Raw genomic sequence first — 25024 nt, 5'->3', positions numbered from 1 at the left:
CCAAGAAGCCGAAAGATTAAAGGTGTTAATTCGGCAAGTCATCTCGGCTTCAACCGATAACGTTATTCTACCTCGTATATGTTTTTTCATACCGAAGACCGAGGAGTAGGTAAATAAGTACTGAAATACTATAGTACTTTGTAGAACATTTACTATAAACGTCTCACACAGTATTTGAAACACAAGCTCAAGCTCAACGGCCTTCCCCCTTCGTGGCGGGGCGCTCGCCCGGGGGGTTGGGAAAATTGGTCTGTGCGACCTTGCTTGTGTACTATCTACATACTACGTAGTAGATAGATGCATTGAGTCTGTTCGGAGCAATGTACCCTACTCTCTGGGTTACGGGTCGAGAAAACTTACCTTGCAGTTACGTATGTATGTAGATGGCATCAGCTGGTTCCATGGGACGGTAACGTTGGTTGGTTGGTTGGTTGCTCGATTCAGTTTTTTGGGAAGGAAGGGGAGGCGGGCAGGGGAGGGGTTAGTTATCATTCGTGCATTGCGGGAAGAGAGAAGGGTGATACAAGCGTAAGCTGTAACTGGTACGTGTGACAGGAGGATGAGTTACCTTGGGTTTGTAGACCGTCAACCGTAGATTCTACACCGTTGGTTTCTAGACGTTCCATTTGATAGTGGAAAAAAAAGCCGAGGGATCGATTACCCATTTCCATGGTAAGATACCTGAGTATTTTCTTTGAGGGGTGGTTTGTTTGGAAAAAGAGTCCCCTCGGACAGGTTGTAAAGAGTGTAAGAGACTTCGACATGTAATTCGTTGAAGCCCGTATGCATCTCCTCCTCTTGCGCGATATGCAACCCACCAGCCGGCGCGGCCCAGCCAAAAAAAAAAATAGAATAAGTAATAACGAAGAAAGAAGGTTTCTAAACTTGGTTCACAGATCTACCAGCCGTCGTACAAACCTCAAAAATCTGTTTGGTTGTTTTTTTTTAGCTTTTTTTAACTACTAGCTTATCTCACTATTCCTCCTCCTCCCCTCCCATCTCGGCTTAAACGATCGTCCCGTTAGTACAGATTTCAAAACCGCGGTGGAGAGGTTTGTTAAAATTGCGGGGTAGATGTGGAAGGAATAGGTACAGCTGTGCACTGCAGTTCGCAAGCAAGCATACATTACAGAGTACATGAACGAGAAACCTCAACTCAAGCTTAAATTATAATTTAACCAAAAAACCGGGCCTCGCATGAAAACCCAATCTCATGTACATACAGACTTATATACGAATACGTCGTGTAATTCGATAGTTTCAAAGGCTTGTAAACGTTCAATATGAACGTTGATGGAATATCCATATATAGCAATATAACATGCAATCGATCGCGCATTCAAGAGGTCGCAGTGTTTTTTGCTGTCCCTGCTCTCTTAGCTATCGGACGGGCTATCTCGAATAACATACCCTGTCAATTGAGATACGAGCTTGATCAGATGCCAAGGGAAAAAACAAGTAGTTGTACGAGAAAGTTTATCGATAATCCGATATCAAACATCAAAGGATCCGGCTTGTGATGGAATGCGAAGTTACTGCAATGCAGTGCGCCTCCATCCTGCTGCGTTCATGTTCCACAAAAGCTTCCTGTGATTCACTTCCTATAAATCAAATCTCCAAGAGTAGGTAAAATAAATGAACATAAGTAAATAGTAATAATAAACCTTTCTTTAGAAATTAATTAATTAATTAATTCTAGCAGAATAAACGGCTATGGCGGACCGTCTTACGGTTGAAGGAGCAGCTACGAATGGAGGATAATCGCGAATATTAATTATATTATTTTCCTTAGCTTGACATGTTTCTCGGTTAAAGGTCTTTAAGCTCTAGGGTGTTTCTATATAATAACGGTAGTTACGGATAATTCCGTCTGAAGCTCTGACGAAAACAGCGAATTTGAAAGCTAAGAATTTCCGTTGAGTTCTCAATCCATGATCAATGATTCGTTAGTTAAGTCAGTAAGTATATAATTGAGTATTCGCTTTCGCAGAGACCCCGCACGCGAGTGACAAAAGGTATAGGCGAGAAACATATTGCAACGTTTCTGGAGATCCCAAAGAAAGGGGACAACCGACGGATTGTTTTAGAAAGGAAATCAAGAAAAGTTACGCGGGGCTGGTGGTGTATAATTAGTGATATCCTCTAGTATATCCTAATTAGCGAATACGAACGGCCAAAGAGTCTGGACCCATTGGTCGTTTCTGTCACGGGTAGCGTTTTACGAAGTTCCAAAGATTACGAAAAGTCCATGTGGATTGATATGGGTCCCCCAGTGAGATTTCTCTTCTGTTTTGGTGAACTACTGGGTTTTCTTCTCTGTTGGGAAGGAAGAGGAGGTTGGTTTCTCTCTTTCTTTTTTTTTTTTTTTTTGAAGGGTTTGAAGTTTGATAATTCGGTTGGTTGGCGATGTTATGATATCAGAATGATATTATAGAAACATTGGTCCACAGTGCAGTACAAGTGACCGCATGATCCACTTTTAGTTTTTCTGAAAAAGATCACACATTCCTACCTTCTATTTTGCTCCTCTATCTGTCCCGTCCCATTGCAGCACCGAGAACTCAATGCCGTAGAGCGGCAATGCCGTTTTGCAGATTTTCTGTTACATCTTTAGGCAGCATGGGGTGAAGGGACGTTCTGTGCATACCTTTTGCATAAATGGGGAAAGTGGGAAGGAATGGAGCTGGATGCATATATGTGCATGTATGTCAGATTTCTTGATATCGATTATGCTTGCGCATGTATGTATACTTCGACAGGTGTTTGTTTGATAAACTCGACAGATACTAGACTTACATGTAGCTAGTGCTTCTCAGCTCGATGTCATGTGCATGGGATGCGATGGCTTTGTGGGGCTTTGTTGAGACGAAGGAATAAAATGAGGGGGGTTGTAGAATAACCAGAAACGGATCTGTCTCTAGTCAATTAATATTTGTTTTGACTCAAGTTGGTGATGTTGGGGATAGTTATTATAATAGTTCTGTGAGGATATAGCTCTGTTGGATTTTACCGGAAGGTTGCTGGAATAACTCCTTTGTAACGGCGCACGCGATGTGGATTCTGAAAGTTGCTTACTCACGCCTTTACTAACCGGGGTGAGGGGTGTCAATGTGACTTTTGTGGAAAGGGAGATACGTTTCTCCGGTGTACTTTCTTGAAGTAGCTTGGTCTGGTGACATCGAGACGATAGATGGTCTTTCAAACCGACGATGCTCCACAATCAATTCTTGATATCGCTCCGTGTTTATTATTGAGAGCTCCCCTTTGCGGCTCGAGTCAGTCGGAGATGTTTGTGGGGGGAATTTTTGGATTATAAGGAGCAAATCATGTGAGGTCGCAATGGTGCGAAAGAAGAGCAGCAAAACAAGCAATGAAGCCTTGACTGCCCTGAAACCGCTTGAAACTCGCTCAAGCTCCAGGCTTCAAGATCAAAAAAACGAAGAGCCAACGCAGTTATTCTGTACCGGACGTTTTTTCCAACCCCTGAGCTTGCGACCTTTTGGGCTGCTTCTCCCCCTGTTTTCGTCATACGGGAGTGGGTCCGCAGAAGAAGGAGCTTTTTGGTGGCTGCGAATAAGGCGTCGCTTAAACGCAAGGTGAACCAACCTTTCAAGCAACCTTTAATTCTCCCCTACATCCTGGTTGCTGAATCGGAAGTTAAAGGCTCCCATGGCAAATCTAAAGGAGTTGTATTCTTCCTTTCTTCCTTTTCGTTTTATTTCATTTTTTTTGGTTTTGTTTTTGGGTTCGAATTTACTGGCGACAGGAGAACTCGAGAAGGCGAAACCGGAGGCTCAATTAATTCTGACTCTCGCATACATAGGCAGATATGAAGCCTGACCAACGAAACCGTGATGCTGATTTCAGCCTGAGATGATACTTTATTTAGCTGAATACCAGGCGGCTGTTAGCCTTTGAAGCCTTGACCCTTCTTATGGAACATTCCTTGGAATTTGCCGGCCGAGGATATTTATATCGGGCTTCATATATCGACCCGCCTACAGAGGTTATCCCTGGACTGCGTGAGCATACACAGATACTTGTAAACTTACTCTCGCGACCTGGTAAATGTGCGCTAGAAAACCGACGCTAAACTATTACCCTTGCGCGTGCTCTGCATGTGGCTGCCGGCTGCCTTTGCTTACCCACCCCTACCTTAGCGTGTGAACACTGCAGCTCGTAACATCTTGCTTCGTTGGTGTGTAATTCCCACACACACAATATTGGCTGTTGTTAATTGTTATGTTATGGCTAAAGCTTTTGAGGTATCAAAGGCTTCATATCTGATCAGGCTTTTTTTTTTTTTTGCCCGTCCGAGGTCTACCGGTATTCTTTTCAAACATGTCAGAAGCTGGGCAGTGTAATTGCATCAAAGGTGGGATAGTTTCGAGAAACCCAATGACGGGTGAGATTGGTCAATCGGTAAGGGCGAGAGTGAGCCGATGCAAGGCGTCTGGCTAATCATTGCAGACGCTGGAAGTTGGGAATATATAGAACAGCACTAGCAGCTCGTTCCATGTTTGAAATTTGAGAGGTCCAGAACTGATAGTCGTCCTTTTCGATCTTGAACTCCCATCCGATCCACTTGCAATCCTCCCCCTTTGGAGCTTGTTTTTCGAACCATCAAATCAAATCAGCGGATTCTGTGAACCCTAGCAGAAGATAGTCGCGCCGTCTTCAGCTTGTCGGCGACGGGAACATTGACAGGCATCATTGCGAGTTATTTGTTCGTCATGATCAACTGACAAAAAAAAGATAATACTGTGGGATACCGCAAGCTTCCCCGTTCCACTCGGCTTCTATTACCGACTGGGCCTGGTTTAGATTGCTCGAAAGCCGTGATATCCCTGCGTCCCGTTCCCTTGCAAGTCCATCGTTTAACCTTCTGCAGGATAGATCACAGCCGGGCGCTGCTTTCGCTGACGTGGTTCGTCGTTGCATGGGGTTCCCCGACCCATGCTAATTATGGTCGTGCTTCTGAACTTCTTCTGAGTGTGGATATCAATATCAATCAAAGGTTTTGGATCACCGTGGTTTGGCAGCACTTGCAATTTCGATTTTCGAGCCAAAGGGCACTCATGCTGAACCAACCAATCCATCGAAGCACCAACGGGAAAACTGGGGTTCAGCGGCAGCACGCACAAGCATCATCCACGCTAAATCCCATTCTGGACGATTACTCGAAAAAGGAATCATCCTCAAACAAGCCCATCCCCACTGCATAAACCCTCAACACCTCGCTGGCCACTGGCACATGTGCACTTTCTTGTGGGTCTGTTCTTCACTGGTCGTGAAATCTTTCTTTTGGTCCTCATTTGTGTAGGATTTTTGAGGAACTCTTGTTATTATTCTTTTTCGAGACCAGCTCTCTTTCGACGTCCGATCGGATTTTCCTGTCTATCCTTTCCTTCTCTTCCATTCGTTCCCGTTCACTTCAATCTATTTCAGGTCGGCTCCCTGACGTTTGTGCTGGCAGGCACCATTTCGGGCAACCAAGACAGGCCAGGGTTCGGTACCATATAGGATTTTTGTTGGTTCCCAGGAAAGTACCCGTTACTCGTGTGCTTTGTACTGTACAAAGATACTCCAACATCTCGACGACCTTCTTCAGCCTTTTATCCCTTCCATAATATTGCATTTGTGGTCATGCGTGCATAAGCATTTTTGAGCCAAGTTTTTAGTCCGACATAAACCAGTTCGACCATTTGATATAGGCATTCGGGTTTTTTTCTTAATTGTTCGCCTATCATCTTCATTTATCAGTCGTCAACCATCCTCAAACAGGCTTGAAGCCTAGAAATTCTTCGATACTTGCCTTTTAAACGTTCTAGAGCAGGTGCAAGCTCTCCTGCTAACTTCCTCCATTAACACAAAATTCCAATCGATCCGTCCCTGAATTGCGGCCGGTTGCAGACTAGAAGGCTGCCGCCTTGGATCCGTATCGGATCATCTGCATAAGATACTGCATTCGATAATCCCCGTTATCCTTTGGTGAATTCTTGGGACGAAAAGAAATATTCGAAATCGATAAAGCGGTTGTGGTGACAGAGTTTTCTTTTCGACATTCCGGATCCTAATCTCCTTAAGGTATAGACCGCAAGAACGGCGGCAATAGCTAGCGATATCGATATCCCGATATTTTTAATTATCCGTTTCTCCTCAGGCTATGTGCTGGCAGCATTGAAAGTGGCTTGATATCGACCATATTCCAGGTTTTTTTTTCTTTCAAACTACGAGCAGCCACCAACGCCTAAGTCCGCCGTCGACTACATCTCCAACACAGAAACCCCCATCCAACCGCCAGTTGCATTTGGCCAACCGCATTCATCCGACTTGAAATTAATCCCTTCCAGTTCAATCAATTGCAGTTGCTCCTTCCCGTTCCCAACATCACCATCACCTACCTTCATATCACAAAAGGACATCGGGCCGGAAACTGGAGAAGAGCTCTCGCATAAAATATGACGGAACCGCAAGGCCAATCCTGAAACAAGTCACCGTCAAACAATTCGAATTCCCATTTTCCTGGAACTGGACCTGCGACATATGGGAAGCAGTCCCCGTCCGCGTACACTTGCACCACCACCCGAAAGAAGCAGCAGCGGAAGCACCAGACAAGGGCGGCCTATTGCACAAGAAACACGCACAAACCCATACACTTGGCCCCAGCTTATAATATTATGATATTACTATCGCTGGTGCACTACTATTGAAATTATTTTATTTGATGTCGCACGAGAAACACAATCTCCCACACGGATGCTCGCTTGGTCGCCATTTACGGTTTCCTGCATCAAGTTAACCTCTGACGGGCTACCCACTAGATAATACCTAGGGTTTTTTCTGAACCACCTTTTCCCTTCTTTACTAGCCTCAACCATTTTGGCGTATACCTTCTCCTCTGAGCAAAAAGCTATTTGGCATTGTGGTTCATTTTATCTATCATTGCTTCTTCTTTCAAGTTATTGCTACCTAACTACTTACCTTTTAACACTCCCAATTTACAACGACATTTGGCGACGGCGGGTTATATACAGCTTACCGCCTGATCCGGCATATATACAATCATGTCGGCAGAAACAAGCCCTTTGATGGGCTTCAAACCTTTATCTCCATCGAGAGAATCTACATTCAGCAGTCCCGCCGACCCTTCATCAGCTAGGATGAAGATATTAGTGGCACCTTATTATAGTCCTTACGTTGTGTCATTGGAGAAAGTTCAAACCTGGGAGGTCAGTAACAGCTTCCAACATCCGGGGTTAAAATCTCCAATTGTGAAAATATTTTTTCCCGAAATTAACACGAGATTTAATCGAAATTGTAGGGTTTAATATTAATGCTTCAACGCCTATTTGGACCGACATTTTGTTCTTTGGATATTCCGCCAACGATCACCCTGCACACAACAGAAGAAGCTATAACAGCGGAGAACTGGATTCACATTGTGTGTGAGGATTGCTGTATTGTTGTTCATACAAGATCAGAGGATACCGGCCCTAGTCCCAGTCAACAAGTATCACCGAGACCGGCAACATCCGGCTCGATGACAGCGCGAGTGACACCGAAGTCGAGGGATGGGACAAGGAATGATATATCGGGTCCTATATCGGGGCCGACATCAGGCGGGTATAAGGAACAGAAAGCGAAATTTATTAACCGACATGCGAATTCTGGGTTCGACACTCCAAATTTGTTCGACGGTCGGAATTTTACACCAGAGGAGCCGGTGAAGGAGAAACCGGCTAAGAGGAAGAGGAGAGGCACATTATGGAATACCGTCCTGAATGTGATTAGCATTGTGAGCCCGACATCAAGTTCGAGCTCAAACCAAACGACTCCAGTAGAGCCAATACCGACAATTGGAACTGTTACGCACATTTCTGCAGTGGAAAGGAAAACTTCAAGAAAACTAAGCCAGAAGAGAAGGGTGAAGAGCAAGCGATCGAGTGTTATTATGCAGGCACCAGCGACCACAACTGCTACCGGCCGACCACTTTCGATGGCAAGAGAACCACGGGAGCCTCTCAAGCCTAAATTTTCAGCTGGAAACATCATGAGGTTAGCTTCCAAGAGACAAAAAAAGAGACGCTCTATTCCGCCACCAGCTCAGCATGTACGACGACACATTGCTAAGTCCGGAAGCGATTGTTCTACATGCTTCGGTGACGACAAGAACCGAGATTCAATTATAGTTGCAGCTCGACTTGCATCGGACCCAAAGGCTCCGATTGTGACAACCGGCATCGCTCCAGTCTCGTCTACTCCTTCTCCCAGGTCGAGGGATAACACAAAATTAACCATCTTGGAGCGTCCCGAGAAGACCGATTCCATTACTATTTTCAGCTCCCCGATTATCGAAGAATTCTCTCTTCAACCAAAAAATAAATTCCGCCCTCCAAGTTCCGCAGCAGCCACTAAGACGTCATCAATTTACTACGAAAGTTCTGCCCCTCCAGTCCCAAGGCGAGACTCTCAAGATGACACAGGCTTCAACTCACAATACAAGCTTCTGGATGAAAGGCTTGTAAGAAGTGTAGTCTATAAAGCTGTCGCTTCCCGAAAAGTAGAGGAAGAACAACGGCGGGAGCAACCATCTGCTAGGTCTTCTCATCGATCTGAAGCTAGCGGTAAATCGCTTCATAGTTCAAAGTCTCAGAGGGCTCCACAGAGAACTCCAAGCTCGGATAGACACCAAAACACACGCTCAACTACAGCCACTCCCAAGAGGAGCAAGTCTATGGGTGCAGGAGCACTCAGCTCCCCGAGCTTGTCTGCTCGCAGGTCCGCTGCACCGACCCCATCTTCGACTTCGAGATCGGGATCAGCGAATGCCACAATCGATTCTTACTACAATACAAAACACTCCAGCACAGGAAGCCGGGCAGGAACAGTTCGATCCAGCGGATCGCGTGCTAGTTCTTACGGCGGGTTCGTCCGACAAAGCACCCCGTTTGATAACGTAAGTTTCAACTTTACCCATCATCAAAGCATACGAGTATAAATATTAATTGTTGTTCATAGAAACCCCTCCCGAGACTTCCTGATGAAGCTGCGGCATCAAGCTCGACCGAAAGCGGCCGCCGAACCGCCTCTCCAACACCTGGCGGCATTATCTTAATGCCTCCAATCGCTACTTTCGAAGATCTCATGAGCAAGACAAGCTCTACTATTTCAGAATCCGTAGAAATCAATTCGTACAAGCGAGTAACAATGGTGGCTGGCCATCCCGAGTTACAATAACTCACTCACACCTTGGTGTTACCAGAAAAACAATCGCATCAGCATAATACTTCGTCATCTTATATACCCCTCGAAGAAAAAGCCTTGGAGCTACAACATGTCATATTTTCATACTCATCAAATACCCAACAACAAAATTCCAGCAACATTCCTTTTCTTCTTTATTAACGACACCTCCATACCACTTTCATTTGTTCAGCCTTTCCAAGGATAAGGGAAGCAAATATTAATGACCACCATTTTTTCATTTGTTGGGTTCTCTATCTCCTTTTCTTCGATTGTAACGTTGAGCGCTAGCGAGCATTGTCCTCTTTTTTTTCGTTGCCTTCTTCCATTTCCTTTTACCATACTTTCGGACATTGGGATTCGGCGTTTCTTCTTCTTTACCTTTTCTTTCTTTTCTTTATTTCTTAACTTTCATACTTATTTTCTTGACTACAAAAAGGCAGTCCGCTCAGATCTTGTTGGATAGCTTGTAGTTTCAAAATTACCTCTTTTTTTTGGGAGAGAATTCTTCACTCCCCTTCTTACCCTGTATTACAGAGCCCGGATTGGCTCAAAAACTTTTGAAAGCAGGGCGGACATTGCATTCCTATTTCCCTTCTTTTTTTTCTTTACAGTTACTTCTCCATCATAGGTTATTATAGAATTAATAGAATGGCTGGGGGCTGGCGGGGTTAAGGGAAAAAAAGGGTCTACTCATGCACAATTCATATTCATATTCATATTCATACTAAAATTTATATTTATATTCATATTCATTCTTGGGATACATATTCCGTTCATTATTAATTATATTTGGGGTGGTTTGATATTTATTAAGCATCAATGTATTGTATTAATACTATCCTATGGTATATATACGCACATGCGTTTTTTTTTTGAGGATGTGATTTCGGGATCCTACTGTAGGCTGATAGATGGGAACACTTGCCTAGGTATTTACTTATAGATCTAGAGCTATTAGCTACGTGGTATGTACAGAAGTTAGTTACCCCCCCACGTTGATTGACTTATGACCACTTAGTGAAGACATGCATGGAAGTCAGTTTCAGTATGGTCAGGGTGTAGACGTAATCTACCCGGCTAGTTGGTGTTATAGTACGAAACTAGAAGGTTCACGGTTAATGAATGGCAAGGATTTTTTCAGATTTATAAAAGAAAAAAGAATTAGGATCTTTATCTTTCACAAGCCTTTTAGTTTAGTAGATAGCTAGGTAGGTAGGTAAGCAGTTTTTAAAAACAAAGACCGGATTATCACAAGCCGAGTCGATGGAGCATGGGGGGTTAACGTTAACAGGGTGACGAAACTGTGGTGTAGTATATCTTTTTTTTTTGAAACTTAAGAGCCGAATACCGTGTACCACCCTAGAAGAGGATCTAGAATGGAAATCATGATATCAAGAGAAAAGATGATCTTGACAGGGTGTCGTCGGAGAACTTCGGAGTTTTTTTTTTCCTCAAAATGCACGATCTTGTGTAGTCTTAGAGTCAAGCGTTAACGCTTGCACATGCATACCGATCAAACCTTAAACGTTGTATAACCTTAGCCTCGAATCCAGGCGCTCGAGGCGGAGGTATAACCTGTGATAGCTACCTTAATTTAAGATCGACTCAAAGGTTCTTCAAAAGCTCTCTAGGTTGTGGGGAGCGGATTCGAAAATGCTCATCGCACTGGTCTAGTTGTTAGACGGGTGCTGAACACACCAAAACGAATTCATCGTACGAAGAATATATTATTTGTTTTACATATATCCTTCAAGTCAGGGCCAACTCTACGAGATAAGCTCTACTAAATGTAAAAAAAAAACCCGGCGGGTTTTTTTCTTCTTCTTTGATCACACCAATATAAAAAGGTCAATTGGATGGGGAAGCAAATGTGGATTACTTTGCTAAAGTTAATAATAATAAAAAGACCTATAGCATCTCTTCGCTCAGATATCAAAAGGAAGAAGAAGAAATAGAAATAATGCCACAATTCCCTTCCAAGAAAAAAAAAAGAAAAAAAATTAAGATCTTCCCATCGTCCTTTTACCCCATTCTAACAGAGTAAATTCAAACAGCCTCCAGGTAGTTGCTTCTAGCAAATGAGAAAGAGAGAGAGAGAGAGAGAGGTAGAAAAATAGAAGTTGTCGAAAATTCGTTTAAGCTGGGTAAACCAATTTGAAGATATCGTGAGCGACGAAATAACTTCCTCCCTCTGGTAGCAAAATGAAGGTCTGGGCAAAGCTCAACGGTGCTGGAGAGTCATCGACTTTGAGGGCTCCAGTGACAAGGACGACGATGCCACTGCCGCCGGGGAGTGGCTGTGCATCCTTGGTGGCGACCTGGTGTTCGACTTTTTGGAATGGGAGGCTCTATAAGTAATTCAAAGATTGGTAACAAAAAAGTTAATATTCTGTAAGGTTGGGCTGTACTTGACTGCCTGCAATATTATTAATGTAGTCAAGGGTTATTTGGTACATACGACGAGTTTCTCGGTGATATCAGCAGAGCCTTGGGTCTGAGTGCTCTCGAAGGTGAGGAGGGAGGTAGGTCGCTAGTCAACGTATTAGCTTTATTCGCACGAAATTTGATACAAATCGAGTCGAGGCTCCAAAAAAGAGTATCTGTTCCAAATGGGAGGATGCTTGGAGGGGTAACATCGAATAGGTGGGATTTCATACGTAAAGACCGCTAAGGCCTTGCCTGTTGCTGTCGAATGTGTTGTAGTAGTATGTGATGAATTGCTCTATTTTGCGGACACCGCGTTAGGAACCGGCTCGAAGTATGTAATTTTGAGACCTTGAGGGAAAATCTACTTACCAGCAACTGCTGAGTAGTCGGCTATGTAAGGGAACAATATGAAGTTAGAATCAATCTTAGGTTTCGAGATACCGAGCAGGCCACGCGCAAAGCAACCTGGGAAGGTCGAGGTATATACATACACATCTTGAATTACGTATAAGGTTGGGAAATAAGGGACGAGTGTTCTAGGCGGAGAGCGATTGAGGTCGTGAGAAGTTCGGGCGGGATGCGAGGAGGATCTGAAGATACAAAGAGCTGAGAGAAGAGGATTTGAGTTGGAGTGGGAGGACGTTGGGAGGGGTTAAAATTGGGTGAGCAAAGGTGGGGCTGCTAGTTTGTTGTTGTGTTGTTGTGTTGCCGCGTTGCCATGTTGGCGTGATGGCCTGTGCCACAGTTGGATGAGATGGCTCTGTGGCTTGTGGCTTGGCATGTGGCTTGACTGGCTAAATTTTCTGTGGGTTTAAAATGGCGCGCTTCTTTTTTTTCCTTTCCGTTGCATTCGTTCATTCATCCATTCTATTCCACCACGCCGCACTTCATCTTTTACCCTCGATTCCATCATTGATTTCTGTGTCTGAATACATAGTATCTCTTTTGTTTTAGAAGTTGTAAGTACTATGTTCAACTGCTCTTACCTCCCACGTGTCTTTCTATCAATTGATTCGGCGTGGCTAGAGGGACATAATTGGGTCATGTTCAGTTATCAGCTAACACTCTTTGCTCCTAGAATCATGTAGACTATTCGAATATCACATATATCACATATAATGATCAATTGGTTAACATGCCATTCTACCGACCGATTGGCCACGATGGCGTCCGTGGGATGACCACCGCGAATGTCCTACACAGGAAGTCCTAGGCCGTGGGAGTCTGTCATGAAAATTGGCCTGGCACGGGGATGTCTTCGTAGGATTCGTTCTATAGACACGACTTGCGAAGCCTCCCCGATGCCCCCATTTGTAGAGGTAGGCAGATTTCGCCAGTGCTGATCAAATTTCTTCCCTTTCTTTCTTTCTTTCAGACGAAGAACATGATGACATTCACTATATTGAATACTTACCTACATTGTCTGTAACTCCATTGCTGAGACAAATTACACTTCTGACAGTCTGATTCTTCACTATTCATTTCCTTTTCATGTCGAATATGCATATTGTCTTTTGTACTCTGGTTTAAGACTCTTGCTAACGATGGGAATAGATTTATTCTAGGATGACAACCATGTCAAGCTGCGTTATCACAGCACCCGCTTCAGTGTAATGACCATTCACAGTAAGTACTAACTCCTTTTTAAAATAGCCACTCTATTTCCCCTCTTCCCTTTCTATTTACAATGATGATAAAGTGCTCTAAAGCACGAATTATTATAAACCCAGCTCGTTGAGGACCCTTGTCGCATAAAGACTTGTGGCCGAGGAGATGAACCTAGGAGTCTGAAATGTAATTTATGACGATACTATGTATTCGTGTACCTTTTTTTTTATGACCGCACTTCTTGATCCATATCTCTATTCTACAAAAAGGCTCTAACACAGCGGCGCAGTTTTTCAATTCTAGGCAATGAAGCCCCCTTGCAATTGGGGTCGTTGAGACTGTTGACATACGTTTATACGCAGCACATTTTGAAAACAGAAAGTATACATAACGTAATATGTTTAGTATTTTACTTTGGGATATTAAAATACCTTCTCGTAGTGGAATAGAAAATATTATTTTCACGAATTTAATAAAACCGTCCGCTTCCCAAGTCAGGTCCACTTTTTAGGGATACTCAGCGTACCCCGCCTGTAAGATGAGATCACTGAGCTTATGAGGCTCTCCGGAACCCGGCTGCTGGCACACCTCGCATGCTTGGCGGATTCTTCAATGAAATGAGCTGACATGAGTAAAAAGGTAGAAATGGGTCTGTCAAGATTTCAAATAAATGTATTAAATGTGACTGTGATACCCGATACTTATACATACAGTTCCTCCTTCTCAATTGGCGCTGTTTGAAGATTGTTTGCACAGTGTTTCTACTAAATTAAGAAAAATCAAAATACCCGGTGCTCTCTGAAGCCTTGAAGCAGTTGAAGCCCTTGATGCCCCTGCCCCGGAGTATGCGTAACGCTCGTCGTCATGCCCTTTTCAGCCAAGCTTAGCTAGCTGCCCTCTCAGCACACCGTCCGAAAGAAAATAACACCTCGATTGTTCGGGCGCCGGGTAAGCTTATACCTACTTGTAAATGCCTCCGTAACTTAGTTAGCTTAACAGGTAATGCGGATGCGGGCTGCTATATTTGTAACCTTTCAAGGGCCATTTTGCCTGGTATTTTAATTTCTTACCTGTCGTTGGACGTAGTAGTAGGTTACTTTGGAGGGAATCCGATCAGCGGGCGTTCGAAGCAAAGCAACCGCCAGCCAGCCTTCCCAGCTTTTTTTTTTAGCTTATTCGTGTCCTCATCACATCACAAAACCACTTGTACTGCACGGAAACCCAAACCAGCCTGCATCATCCGACATTCCCATCCCATACCAGACCTACCACCTACTAAACCCCCCCAAAACAAAGCAAACATCTCCTTCTCATCCTTTCTCCGAACTCGTAGCTGTAATCAGAATACTTTTCCTCCGACATATACCGACCGACGCGATCCTAATAGAACCTAAACCTTACGAGAAATTTAAACGGGAAACCGAAAGATAAACTACCGCCAAGATGGGTTTTATGGACGAGATTAAGCAGCGCAACTTCAGTACGTACCTCTGGTTACCCCAGTTGCGCCGGCCGTAGAGGGCTGGTACTCCCGGAGGAGAGTAGTTATATTCCTGTGGCTAACAATCTTGGTTCCTTAAAGGCATATACGGACAATGGTACGATTCATATTCGACGCCCTCGAAGCAGGGGACCTCAGGTCTTCTCGTCCTTCTTTTGTCACATGAATTTGATTCCGCGACATGAAGAACCGTGATGCTAATATGACCGGATCCTTAGGATGGGTATCCTCGCTATCCTGCTATGTATCGCTCTCGGAATCGCCAACATCTTCCACTTTGATCTTATCATCTTATGGTCGGTGATCTGCTTGTACGTAGCTACTACACCCAGACCACGTCCAAGCTCCCTCAACGGGGCTGGCCGTTACAACTCATAAAGTATTTATAAGGCTAACCAAGGCAACAAACACATTCGGTGGAATTGATGATAATATAGAGTGACTGGTCTGTTCCTTATCTTCCTCGAAATCCCGCTGCTCCTCCGAATATGCCCAACTTCCAAGGCCTTCGATACCTTTGTCCGAAAATTCAGCTCCAACTACACGCGCGCCGCCGTGTATCTTGTTCTTTCGATAATCCAATGGACGAGTTTGATCCGATATGCAACTAGCTTGATCGCTGCTGCCGTCATCCTGTTGCTTGCTGGTGCTTGCTATGGATTGGCTGGATTGAAGAACCAGGAATTCATGAACAGCAAGACCTTGGGAGGTGGTGGTATTGCGCAGATGATTGTTTAAACGAAATAATATGGTCTAGGGCGATTATAGGGGGTAGAGGATCGGTGGAGCAGTTAGAAGAGGGGGTGCGATCGAGATTGCGAATGCTACTCTGTCAGGAGAGCCGACCACTCGAATGAATGATTGAGGACTTTTTATTTTTCTTTCTTTCTTACTCTTATCTTACTCGATACGGTTTTGAGCACTCTTACTCCGACTTCTACGAATTACGATTACCCTGATCAACCCGCATCACCTTCAGGATTCAGAGACTCCGAACCGATGCTGGCACTAAGAGACGTCGAGACGAGACTCGGATTCCAATAAATACCATGAAGCAGGGGCGATTCCCCATATACTCTACGACGACGACTATGCGACAAGAATAACCCAAAAGAAACCTTATTTTGCTCTTCTTCTTCTTTTCGTCTCTTTGATAGTATTGGTGTCATGATTCTTTTCTTTTATTACTCTTCTCATCATTGCGATGTCGCTGGATTGTTGGTTTCCACCCTTTTTTCCCTTTATTCCCTTCGACTGGAGAACCCTTCACGTTCTGTATGATAGACAAAATTACTTCTTATCTTCTAGTACGCTTGGATTGAGTCGTCAGAGCCGTAGATTGTAAACCCGAGTTAACGTTTACCATGCTGCCTATATTTGATCTTGTCACGGGTCTAGATCTGCTTGTTTTATGCTGAAGTTGGAGCCCAGAATCAAAACGTAAATGCAACAAACACAACTCAAAACTTGCCCTTTGTTAGCTCACGATAACCTTCCTCTCAGCTTCAACCACCTCCCACCTCCCCAGTACTCTAAAAACCATCCCATATCTTTACTTGACCCAGGAAGGTCTATCCCTATTCTCCCATCTTCTATCCTATTCTATCTCTCCATCATCCTAGTTCTTGGCTATTCCTTCGATACCAATCACAAATATTAGCAGGCTGGCCACTTTGCTTTTAGGGCAAACACGCTGACTTAGCCATCTTGAGTGAGTACGACCTACAGTCGTTTAGTGGTGATACACGGATGTTTTATGATATCCTACTATCTGGCATCATTCTAACTGAGTAATGAATGATGGTGATAGACATCGATTCTATCTTGGAATTTCTCTTCGGCGTTCTCGAATCAAATCAAACGAGGTGGTCGTGGTAGTGGTCCTTTATTCCATCGACGTCTCATCTTAGGAATTGGACGTTCTGTATCATCAAACCCTTTATTCTATCTGTCAATCATCATACATCCAAACTTTATCCTGCCCTTCTACTTTCCCTTTCTCTTCTCATAAGAAAGAAAATATCAAGATGTGTTACGATCTCAAAACATACCGCTGCGGCCACTTCGAACGCACATTCACCAACTGCAAATGCACACTTCATTGTTCTGGAGAACAACGTCAACCGAGAAACTGCAACCAGTGGTTCTGTAACAAGAAGCCATATTACAGCGATGGAGCCTGCGACCGTGATCACATCACCAACATCGGAATCGGTCATTACTTCAATCCTGAAACTGGACGTCGCGGTCGTTATCGTCCCGGCCAACACCTTCGTTCACTCCGGGCTCCTCGGAGTAACAGCACCGCATCCACCCATTCTAGTCTCTTTGCCCTTCCAAGCACTAGACTTCCATCAGGACTCCTGGAACATCTCGCTATTCATCCTGATGAGCTCATCTTAGATCGTGACCCATCAGATCCCGATGGTCTCGAAGAAGAATCGATAGAGGAAAGGGTCTTTGGTATCAGAATTCCCTCACACGCCAATGCAGATGAATACTTCGCCAGCGTCCCCCGTGTTTTTGGGGGGCATTCTCAGGGTCAATCACAAGGTTTGAGCCCTTCAGACATCCTCAGCATGATCGCACGTGAGATTAGGGTTCAAGACGGCGATATCCAACCCCTCGCTAATGCCATGGAGGGTATTTTGCGAGCAGCAGAAGCTGAGGCTCGTCATCACCGTCCTCCTCCTGCTACCCTCTCTGCAGTTCCTGCTCCTGCTACTATCTCTGCGGCGTATAGACGGGGTGCAAGTGGAAGACCTGTTCGAATCAATCCTCCCAATGTTCTACGTAACTTCCGTCCGACTCGTGCGGTTGTTGAATCTGGATCTGGGGTAACTCCTCCGGTTCCGAATTTAATGGATATTGAGGGAGATCTGCATGCTATGCGTGAAGCTGTTGCAAGAGTTGAAGGGATATTTGCTGGAGTGAATTCTCAACTGAGTGGACCACAGGCGAATCCGGAATCAGGGCCTAGTGAGAGCAATAACACTCAAGGTTCCGTCTAAGCTCCACTCCCTTATTTAAAACTACAGAACGGCCGTCAGGAAAGGTATCGTTCTCAAGGATATCTCAAACAAAACTGCCTACATATTTTCTTCACGTTTTACGATCAGTCTGGCGTTTCAAATACTTTCCTTCTTTTCCTTATTATCTTTACTTCTCATATGCATGTCTAGCAATCGGCAGAAGTGGTGGAACGACCTTTTCCAAAGGCCAATTGTTTTATTTTTCTATGTTTCTTATTCGTACATTTTTTTTCTTTTCTTTTCACCCACATAGGAGCCAACTTTCGATTGTCTCTCACCAATGTTTTCTTTATCAAAACCTTTTATTCCAAAAATCTTTCCTTTTTCTTGTCCCTTATTGTACTTTTTTAATCCCCTCTGCTGTTACTAAGAAACTTTGCTTTATGCTTAGCCATGGTATTCAATTCGTTTTTACTTCACTGCTACTGTATTCTTAATAATGGATCATTGTGTTTTTTTTATGAAAAATAAAACGGTCTATTCCGTTTCTTCTTTTTCTATTTTCTCTTCTCCCTTTCTGTTTCTAGACTAGGTTTTTTGCTCTTTCTACTCTAAGTATACATCTGTGGTGTTACACTAAATTGTAAACGAGAGGTTGTCGAGTGGTGATCGATAAAGCTTGACATTCTAAAAAGATTCCAATCTGAAGTCGCAAGAAGGTTTAAAAGAAAGACAGAAAAAAGAAAGAAACCCGTTGTTCCAAAAAAAAGAAGCCAAAAGCCAACAAAATCCATCCAATGAAATATAAAAAAGAAGCCGAATAAAACACCGTTCCGTTTCCCCGTTGTGTGAATCGAAAAATCCTGTTTTTTGTAGTTTATAAAAAAAAAAAGGTGTATATATAAGAGAGAGAGAAGAGGTCGAAGATGAAGAAAAAGGAGTGGAATTTTATATCCGAGGGTTGGATTTCTTAGAAAGGAAGGAGTACTGGATAGCACTCTCTTCTTTCAAAAAAAAAGAACGTCTCGAAGATTTGTTTAAAATGGAGGGGGTTTTCAAGTTTTTTTTTGTTTTGAGATAAGGAGATATTGATTCTTCAAAGGGTCTCTATACTGTGAATCTAGAGACCCGTTCCAAACCAATAAAACTCCATTATTCCAGAATTATTTTGCCTGAAAATCTGTCGTCTAAAGGAAAGAAGGTCGGGATGGTGAAGAAGAAGAGGGAGAAAAGAAAAAAGAGGCAACTCCTTTGCAGAAAAGTAAAAAAAGCTCCAAGAATAGTCCCAAATAATTGTAGATCGAGAAATAATTGGTATTGAGGGAAAAGAAAGCAGAGATATCAAATCCCAGTTCCACCCTCGGGAGTCTTTTCCCTTAAAAAGACAAGGAAGAAAGTCCTTTTTTTATTCTATATATTGGTTGATTTTTTTAGTGGCTGTGGCTGCAGTTGCAGCCATGGCCGGAGGAGGAAGATCCGGATCGTTCCTTCTTGGACTTCTTGGACTTCTTATCCTTCTTTTCCTTCTTGGACTTCTTCTCGGATTTTGGCAAGGATGGAACACCGTGTGCGTGCTGGTGGTATTCTTCTCCAGAAGATTCCTCAGAGTCGGAGATGAAAGCTTCACCGCCGGCGGCAGCGAGACCGCGGAAGATTGGAGTTGGGCCGCTAGATTCCTGAACGGTATCACCGTTGCGGTCGATGTAGGTCTTGACACCGTCTTGGGAACCGGAGTGATATTGGGCAGACATTTTTGATTTGGGGTTTTGGGTAGTTTATAAAAAACTAAAGTTGAATTGTTTGGATTGTTTGAAAGGAGGAGGAAGTTCTTCGCAGAAGATCTGTTTGTTGTTTTGGAAGCTGTTTGGATGTTTTGCTTTGTGATGCTGATGATGGAGGAGAAAGAATTGGGATTGAAGCTGGAGATCCAGGAGATTATATACACATTTCTGACTTTGAATTTTTTTTCTTTCGAAAAAGGTTTTTTTTGATATCAGTATTCGATTATGCTGCTGCACCTAGAATAGACACTATGCATGAGGTTGGAAAACTCCTCATTCAGACCAGTCCAGCCTAGCCAGCCAGCCAGCTAGCTGTTTGGCCCGCCCGCCCGCTTAGCTGGCTAGCGCAGGACCCGGCCAGCGAAGCCATTTGACAGATCACAATCATGTCTTGTTCGATGCGGAACGCTATACTAGATCGAAAAAAATGCAGTGTGCTGTAACACAGCGCATCGTCTAGTCCAACGGGAGACCCATGTCATGGCCGTGGTCCCCGCCCAATCTAGCATTGAATGGCAAATCCACGTTCTCAATGCGAAAAACCAAAAAAAGGTACGTACCTACATGCTACCACTTCAGAGCTCAAGGGGTGAGGGGTGGTGTGGAGGGGAGGATGGACTCAGAGGGAGGGCTAGAGCTCCAAACGAACTAGTGTCAAAGCACACGACATCAGGCACGACTCTTGCGACGTATCATAGCCCTCCCCGCCGGCCGGGAGTTTGTCTTGTAAGTACAGCGCATAGAGTTAATGAGGGCTCTATCCAAAATTGATCTTCCTCGGAATTAACTAACGGGGTGGGCCGTTTCGCCAGCCTCCCGCTCCGTTGGCGTGGCTGTTGGCGGCGGGTCCTCTTTGTTTGTCCTTCCTTTTACTGATCCCATCAAAAAGTGAGAGGAGCTTCTAATGTGTATTTTTTCTCCCGAGCGACCTTTCCTGATGAGAATTAGTTTTTGGGGCGTGGTTTCTAGATTGAGTGGTCGACGTGGTCCTCAGTTATCTGATTCGCCTTCCATCCATGGCTCTCCCTAACTAATCCATGATTGCGAGCGCTGTGATGTGAAAGGGGAGCTTACAGAGTACATTAGATAGGAACTCGGAATTCGGCTGGTGGGTTCCTTCCTCGATGAGGACTGCGCTCACTTAGATTCTCCCATAGGCAACCAGTGCGCGCGCGCTCAGTGCACGAGACCGGTTCGCCTTACCGCATATGACTGTTAACTTCGTGTTCCTTCAGAATTCAAACATAGCACCTTGCTTCCAATGTAAGTATGTAAGTATGTAAGTACCTTTAGATCTTAGATCTGGGGTGCAGGTACATAATTACACCTACAGCCAGCATGGCAGACACGAGAAAGAAAGAAAAACCCTCGTTTGTGTAGCATGTAGCTTCCATTACCCCTCAAAAAAGCTTCTGGAGCCACGTACAAAGACAAAAGCAGACTCATCACGTGAGGAGGGACAGCTCACAATTGGGCAGCTATTTTTGGTTTAGTGAGAGGGGACTGGGGAATAAACCAATAGGAAGCGACCAGACCCCGACTGCGATGGGACCGGGATTCGAGGGCGAGAGTGGTTTTATGTGTTGGCAGTTTCAGGTTTTTTTTTCTTCTCCCAAAACCAGGCTTCAAGCTTCAAGGCGTTTAGAATTAATTGCGGTAACTTTGATTGGGGAGACGAGAAGCAAGTCTTGCCGTACATTAGTACATGCTTCATACATGCTTCGTACATATGTCTTTCAGTTGGAACTGGGATATGGAGGCGAAGGTGCTTTGTGGTATTCTGGAAAGGCTTTCTGAGTTGCATGCAGTGCGGTGCAGCAGCCAAGTTTTTCGGACATACAGACAGTCCACCACATACTCCGCACAGCCAACAAGACTTATTCTCCGAGGCCTCCTTTGCAGTCCGCTAAACCCGCCCAGACAGTACTTACATACATACTACATACTAATACTCACTGACTGACTTACATGCAAACGTACTTACAGATTATATCTCCAGAAATCGCATGATGCAGGGTCGGGGTCCCGCCTCCCGAACTTCTTCTGGGTTAATTACATCTCTTACCATCCTTCAAACGTGGACTTGCAGGCCTAGGCCAACTCCAAGTCTCCCTCTCTCCCTCTCCTCTTTTCCGGCTTTTCCCTTGTTGTAGGTACTTATTCATATAACGACATATACAAGTCAAAAGGTATTCAAGCTTGTACCAAGTTTTTTTTTAAAAAAAAACAAGAAAGTATTTCGCTCTAGTTCGGTGAACTGTACATTCTGTTGTGCCCCCGATGCATGTAAGATGTATGCAAGACGCATGTATCATGTGCCATGTATGTACTCTACTTAAGTATGCATGTAGACCTGAGATATTTGGGTCTATAGGTGCTAATCCATATGTCTTTCTATTAGTGGCTTGAAATATCATTGGTAGAAAAGCTGTTAAAGGCTTTTGTGGTAGATTTGACCGAGAGATACATGTATATTGTGTTGGAAAATTGATATCACATATTTTCTTGCTGTATAGTTCACTTTCTTTTCGACAAGGTAAGGGGATTGATTAGTGGAATTCATTTGAAATATACTTGTGTAGAAGATCTCTAGAACTGCTATACGTTTAGCTAGTCGAATATCTATTAGGGAATATCAATCTAATAATAGTACCAGTAGTTCTTTAGTAGGATATTGATTGAACTCAACTTATGCCTCTATCTCATATTCGAACATCTAGATACCTCATACAGCTTACAAACCCAGAAACCAGTATATTTCAAATCACTACTGTCGATAATGACCAAGATCATCGATACTTACATCTAATCATCTGACTGTTGCTCGGACTTCCAAGAAAACCACGAGCTCACGCCATAACTCCATAGCGCCTAAGTAAGAAAGAAAAAAACCTCTCATAGAAAATCCCAACCCTTTCCCCTCATTCTCGCCATACCGCCAGCCACGTATTGACGGTATTGATCGGCGCCTCTAGCTATATACTCTAATCCAATGAAAAGCCATAGCACCCGTACGCGTGCGCGCACGTTCCAATAGTAGGCACAGCCTTTATCATGAAGTGTCTAAGATGCACGGCCTAGATCAGATATCGTATCGTATCATATCATATCATATCATATTGATAGGTTAGTGGCTCGCTCTTAACCATGAAGGCGGCGTATGTAGCCAAGAGTAGCTTCATGTAGGATAACCCTTGAGAGTGGTCTTAGTTTTATTCGTTAAACAAGAAAAATGTTATATCCTTTCCTGGTAAATACATCCGTATAACGCCGTAAAGAGAAGAGCAAAAAAAGGGAATCGGTCGATTGGAAATGAAAGACATATGTAGACCCCTTGAGAACCGATATCCAGTGATAGTTTGAAGGAAGCGAGAAAGAAAAGCAACAGCAGGGGATATTGAAGCGAGAAACAAATAATCATGTCGTTAAGGTTATGGGGGCAAAAAAAAACCCCGCGGAGATTCCAATGAGAAAACTTCGTCGAATAGAACGATAGTGGCGAGGGAGAATAAAAAGAGAATACTATACTCTATAGACCGGGAGCGAAGTCGCAACTGGAATGGGTTTCTGGATCGCCACCTCTATGGTAACGTCCTTCTCATCATAATCGTCTTCTTCAGCCTCAGTCTCCTCATTTATGCTTGTCATGGATGGCGGGCCACCTTTCAAGCCTTGATTCGCTACAGCTATTGTTGAACAATATATCCTTGTTAGCTTAGAACTCAAATCCAATCGATAACATGCGCAACCGGAGGGGGTATAATCTCCAATCACAGATTTGGAATCCCAAATGATAGTACTCACGATGGCTCCGTTCCTCCATAGCATCCGGACCAACCTTCTCACTTTGTCCTCCTCTTCCTTCTTCCTCGCTGCTTTTCTTCCCAATACCTCTCAGATCCCATGATAGCCCTTTCCGTCTTCTATCTTGCTTCGATTCTATCATATCCGCGATAGAACATTCCTCATCCAAGATCCTACATCTAAACCTCGCGCTGACCAGCAGCGCTACCTCGATATACAGCGCCGCACCCAGTACACCGCAAAAACATGCAGCGAGGGTAATCCATATATTAACATTCTTCAAAAGCACCAATGCAATACAGGCAATGATACACGCGGTCCCCAGCGTCGAGAATATGGAAATATTACGAGCAGTAGGGAGAATACGCGATTTCGGTAACTCAGATACTGAAGATACAGGTATCGAACGGGTTGCGATCTTTGAGTTTGCGGGCTGGGCTTTGGTAAGACGGGAGGGACGTTGAGTATATTGGGTTGGAGGTTTTGATAGGACAGGGTTACCGTTGTCGGTAAAAGATGTTGCTAGGGATGTTAGAGATGCGAGCCCAGGGTGCGGGATACCATTTGAAGCCATGATCTCTTGGTATTATTTCCCTATGGTACTGGTACCGAGGGTATTTTGATTGGCAGGGATGGTTGTGATACAATGCCCTTGAAACCGATCCCGAATTCGAATTCTGTGGTGATTTACAGTAGCACTGTAAATGATCCCGCAATCCAATAGGTCGATACCGTAGACAAAGACGTCGAACCCTCTGGGGACGTTTAATCAAACGATATGATACGTTATCCTCTTTTTTTCAAAAAAAAAAAAATTGAAGATATGTTACCGGATCAAGTACCTGTGACCCTTAAGATAAAAAAAAGAGTCTTCTATCTCCCGAGAATAGATAGACGAAAGAACGTAAAGGTATGATATATGAAGACCGAGCTTCAGATGATATATCTTTCAAGATAACGAAAAAGAAAAGGACCTTGTCAAAGATCTTTCTTTCCTTCCCTCCGACGAGGGCTTCATAACCATACGTGCCTTTTTAAGAAACTCTCGTCCTGAACGCAGCTGGAGTACTCGGGTTCGTTCAAATATATCAAGGCGCAAGAATGAGGGAAGTTCGAAATCGAGACATCCGTAGAATTACAGAAGGACCAAAAAAGAATTCGGGCGGTGGGGATGGGATTATCAGCCATGTCCATTCTTTTTCGTTTTTTTGTTTTTTGCCTTCCAGCTTCAAAGCGCTTCCAGACATTTTTTTTCTTGCATCGGGATATCAATCAGGAAGTATAGATATCACACAACAGATCGAATCCCAATACCCGAGGCAGGCAGCCATAACAACTTTTTTCAGATCACAACCTACACCCTCTTTTTTCTTCTTTGTTTTCACAGCCCTTGTGAGAGCAAGAGAGGGGGTATGGGAAAAAAAATTCGAATGGCTAGATTGTTACGTACCGTTTGCAGGATTTGGTTGTGTGTGGGACGGGCTGGCCAGCGCTGGTGAGAAAGAGGCGGGGGCCTGTAGACAGGAGGCCGGAATGTGTTGCACAAGGTTTAGTTAAGTTGGGAACCGGACCCTGCATTTGGGGTAGACGATTTCTATTGCCGCAAATGGGAAGCCTGGACCGTGGAAATGAAGCAGTGATCGGTCAGATGGCGGGCACGGGAGGAGGGGTCATGATACGTA

At 44.1% G+C, this 25024-nt stretch overlaps 6 protein-coding genes across 6 annotated transcripts; 3 read left to right on the top strand and 3 right to left on the bottom strand.

Annotated features, from left to right (window-relative positions):
• Positions 1-7067: 7067 nt before the first annotated feature.
• AOL_s00210g22 (uncharacterized protein) lies at positions 7068-9240 on the top strand (the record flags this gene model as incomplete). The annotated part of the gene is made up of 3 exons (XM_011128824.1): positions 7068-7232; positions 7325-8959; positions 9022-9240. The coding sequence occupies 3 exons, from the start codon at positions 7068-7070 to the stop codon at positions 9238-9240; spliced, it is 2019 nt and encodes a 672-aa protein (XP_011127126.1).
• A 2144-nt stretch (positions 9241-11384) lies between these two features.
• On the bottom strand, positions 11385-12171 carry AOL_s00210g21 (uncharacterized protein; the record flags this gene model as incomplete). The annotated part of the gene is made up of 5 exons (XM_011128823.1): positions 11385-11597; positions 11708-11779; positions 11907-11971; positions 12046-12066; positions 12168-12171. The coding sequence occupies 5 exons, from the start codon at positions 12169-12171 to the stop codon at positions 11385-11387; spliced, it is 375 nt and encodes a 124-aa protein (XP_011127125.1).
• Positions 12172-14727: 2556 nt separating this feature from the next.
• AOL_s00210g20 (uncharacterized protein) lies at positions 14728-15523 on the top strand (the record flags this gene model as incomplete). Its single annotated transcript, XM_011128822.1, has 4 exons — positions 14728-14764; positions 14867-14882; positions 15004-15096; positions 15223-15523. 4 exons carry the CDS (start codon positions 14728-14730, stop codon positions 15521-15523), a joined length of 447 nt encoding a protein of 148 aa, XP_011127124.1.
• A 1289-nt stretch (positions 15524-16812) lies between these two features.
• Positions 16813-17796, top strand: AOL_s00210g19 (uncharacterized protein; the record flags this gene model as incomplete). Its single annotated transcript, XM_011128821.1, has 1 exon — positions 16813-17796. One exon carries the CDS (start codon positions 16813-16815, stop codon positions 17794-17796), a length of 984 nt encoding a protein of 327 aa, XP_011127123.1.
• A 1391-nt stretch (positions 17797-19187) lies between these two features.
• On the bottom strand, positions 19188-19508 carry AOL_s00210g18 (uncharacterized protein; the record flags this gene model as incomplete). Its single annotated transcript, XM_011128820.1, has 1 exon — positions 19188-19508. The coding sequence occupies one exon, from the start codon at positions 19506-19508 to the stop codon at positions 19188-19190; it is 321 nt and encodes a 106-aa protein (XP_011127122.1).
• A 3552-nt stretch (positions 19509-23060) lies between these two features.
• On the bottom strand, positions 23061-23916 carry AOL_s00210g17 (uncharacterized protein; the record flags this gene model as incomplete). The annotated part of the gene is made up of 2 exons (XM_011128819.1): positions 23061-23224; positions 23343-23916. The coding sequence occupies 2 exons, from the start codon at positions 23914-23916 to the stop codon at positions 23061-23063; spliced, it is 738 nt and encodes a 245-aa protein (XP_011127121.1).
• Positions 23917-25024: the final 1108 nt, after the last annotated feature.

Source organism: Orbilia oligospora (assembly GCF_000225545.1).
Source record: "Orbilia oligospora ATCC 24927 unplaced genomic scaffold scaffold00210, whole genome shotgun sequence".
In the NCBI taxonomy this organism is placed as follows: Eukaryota; Fungi; Ascomycota; class Orbiliomycetes; order Orbiliales; family Orbiliaceae; genus Orbilia; species Orbilia oligospora.
The sequence above is the reverse complement of the archived record's forward strand: the minus strand, read 5'-3'. Positions and strand labels throughout refer to the sequence as shown.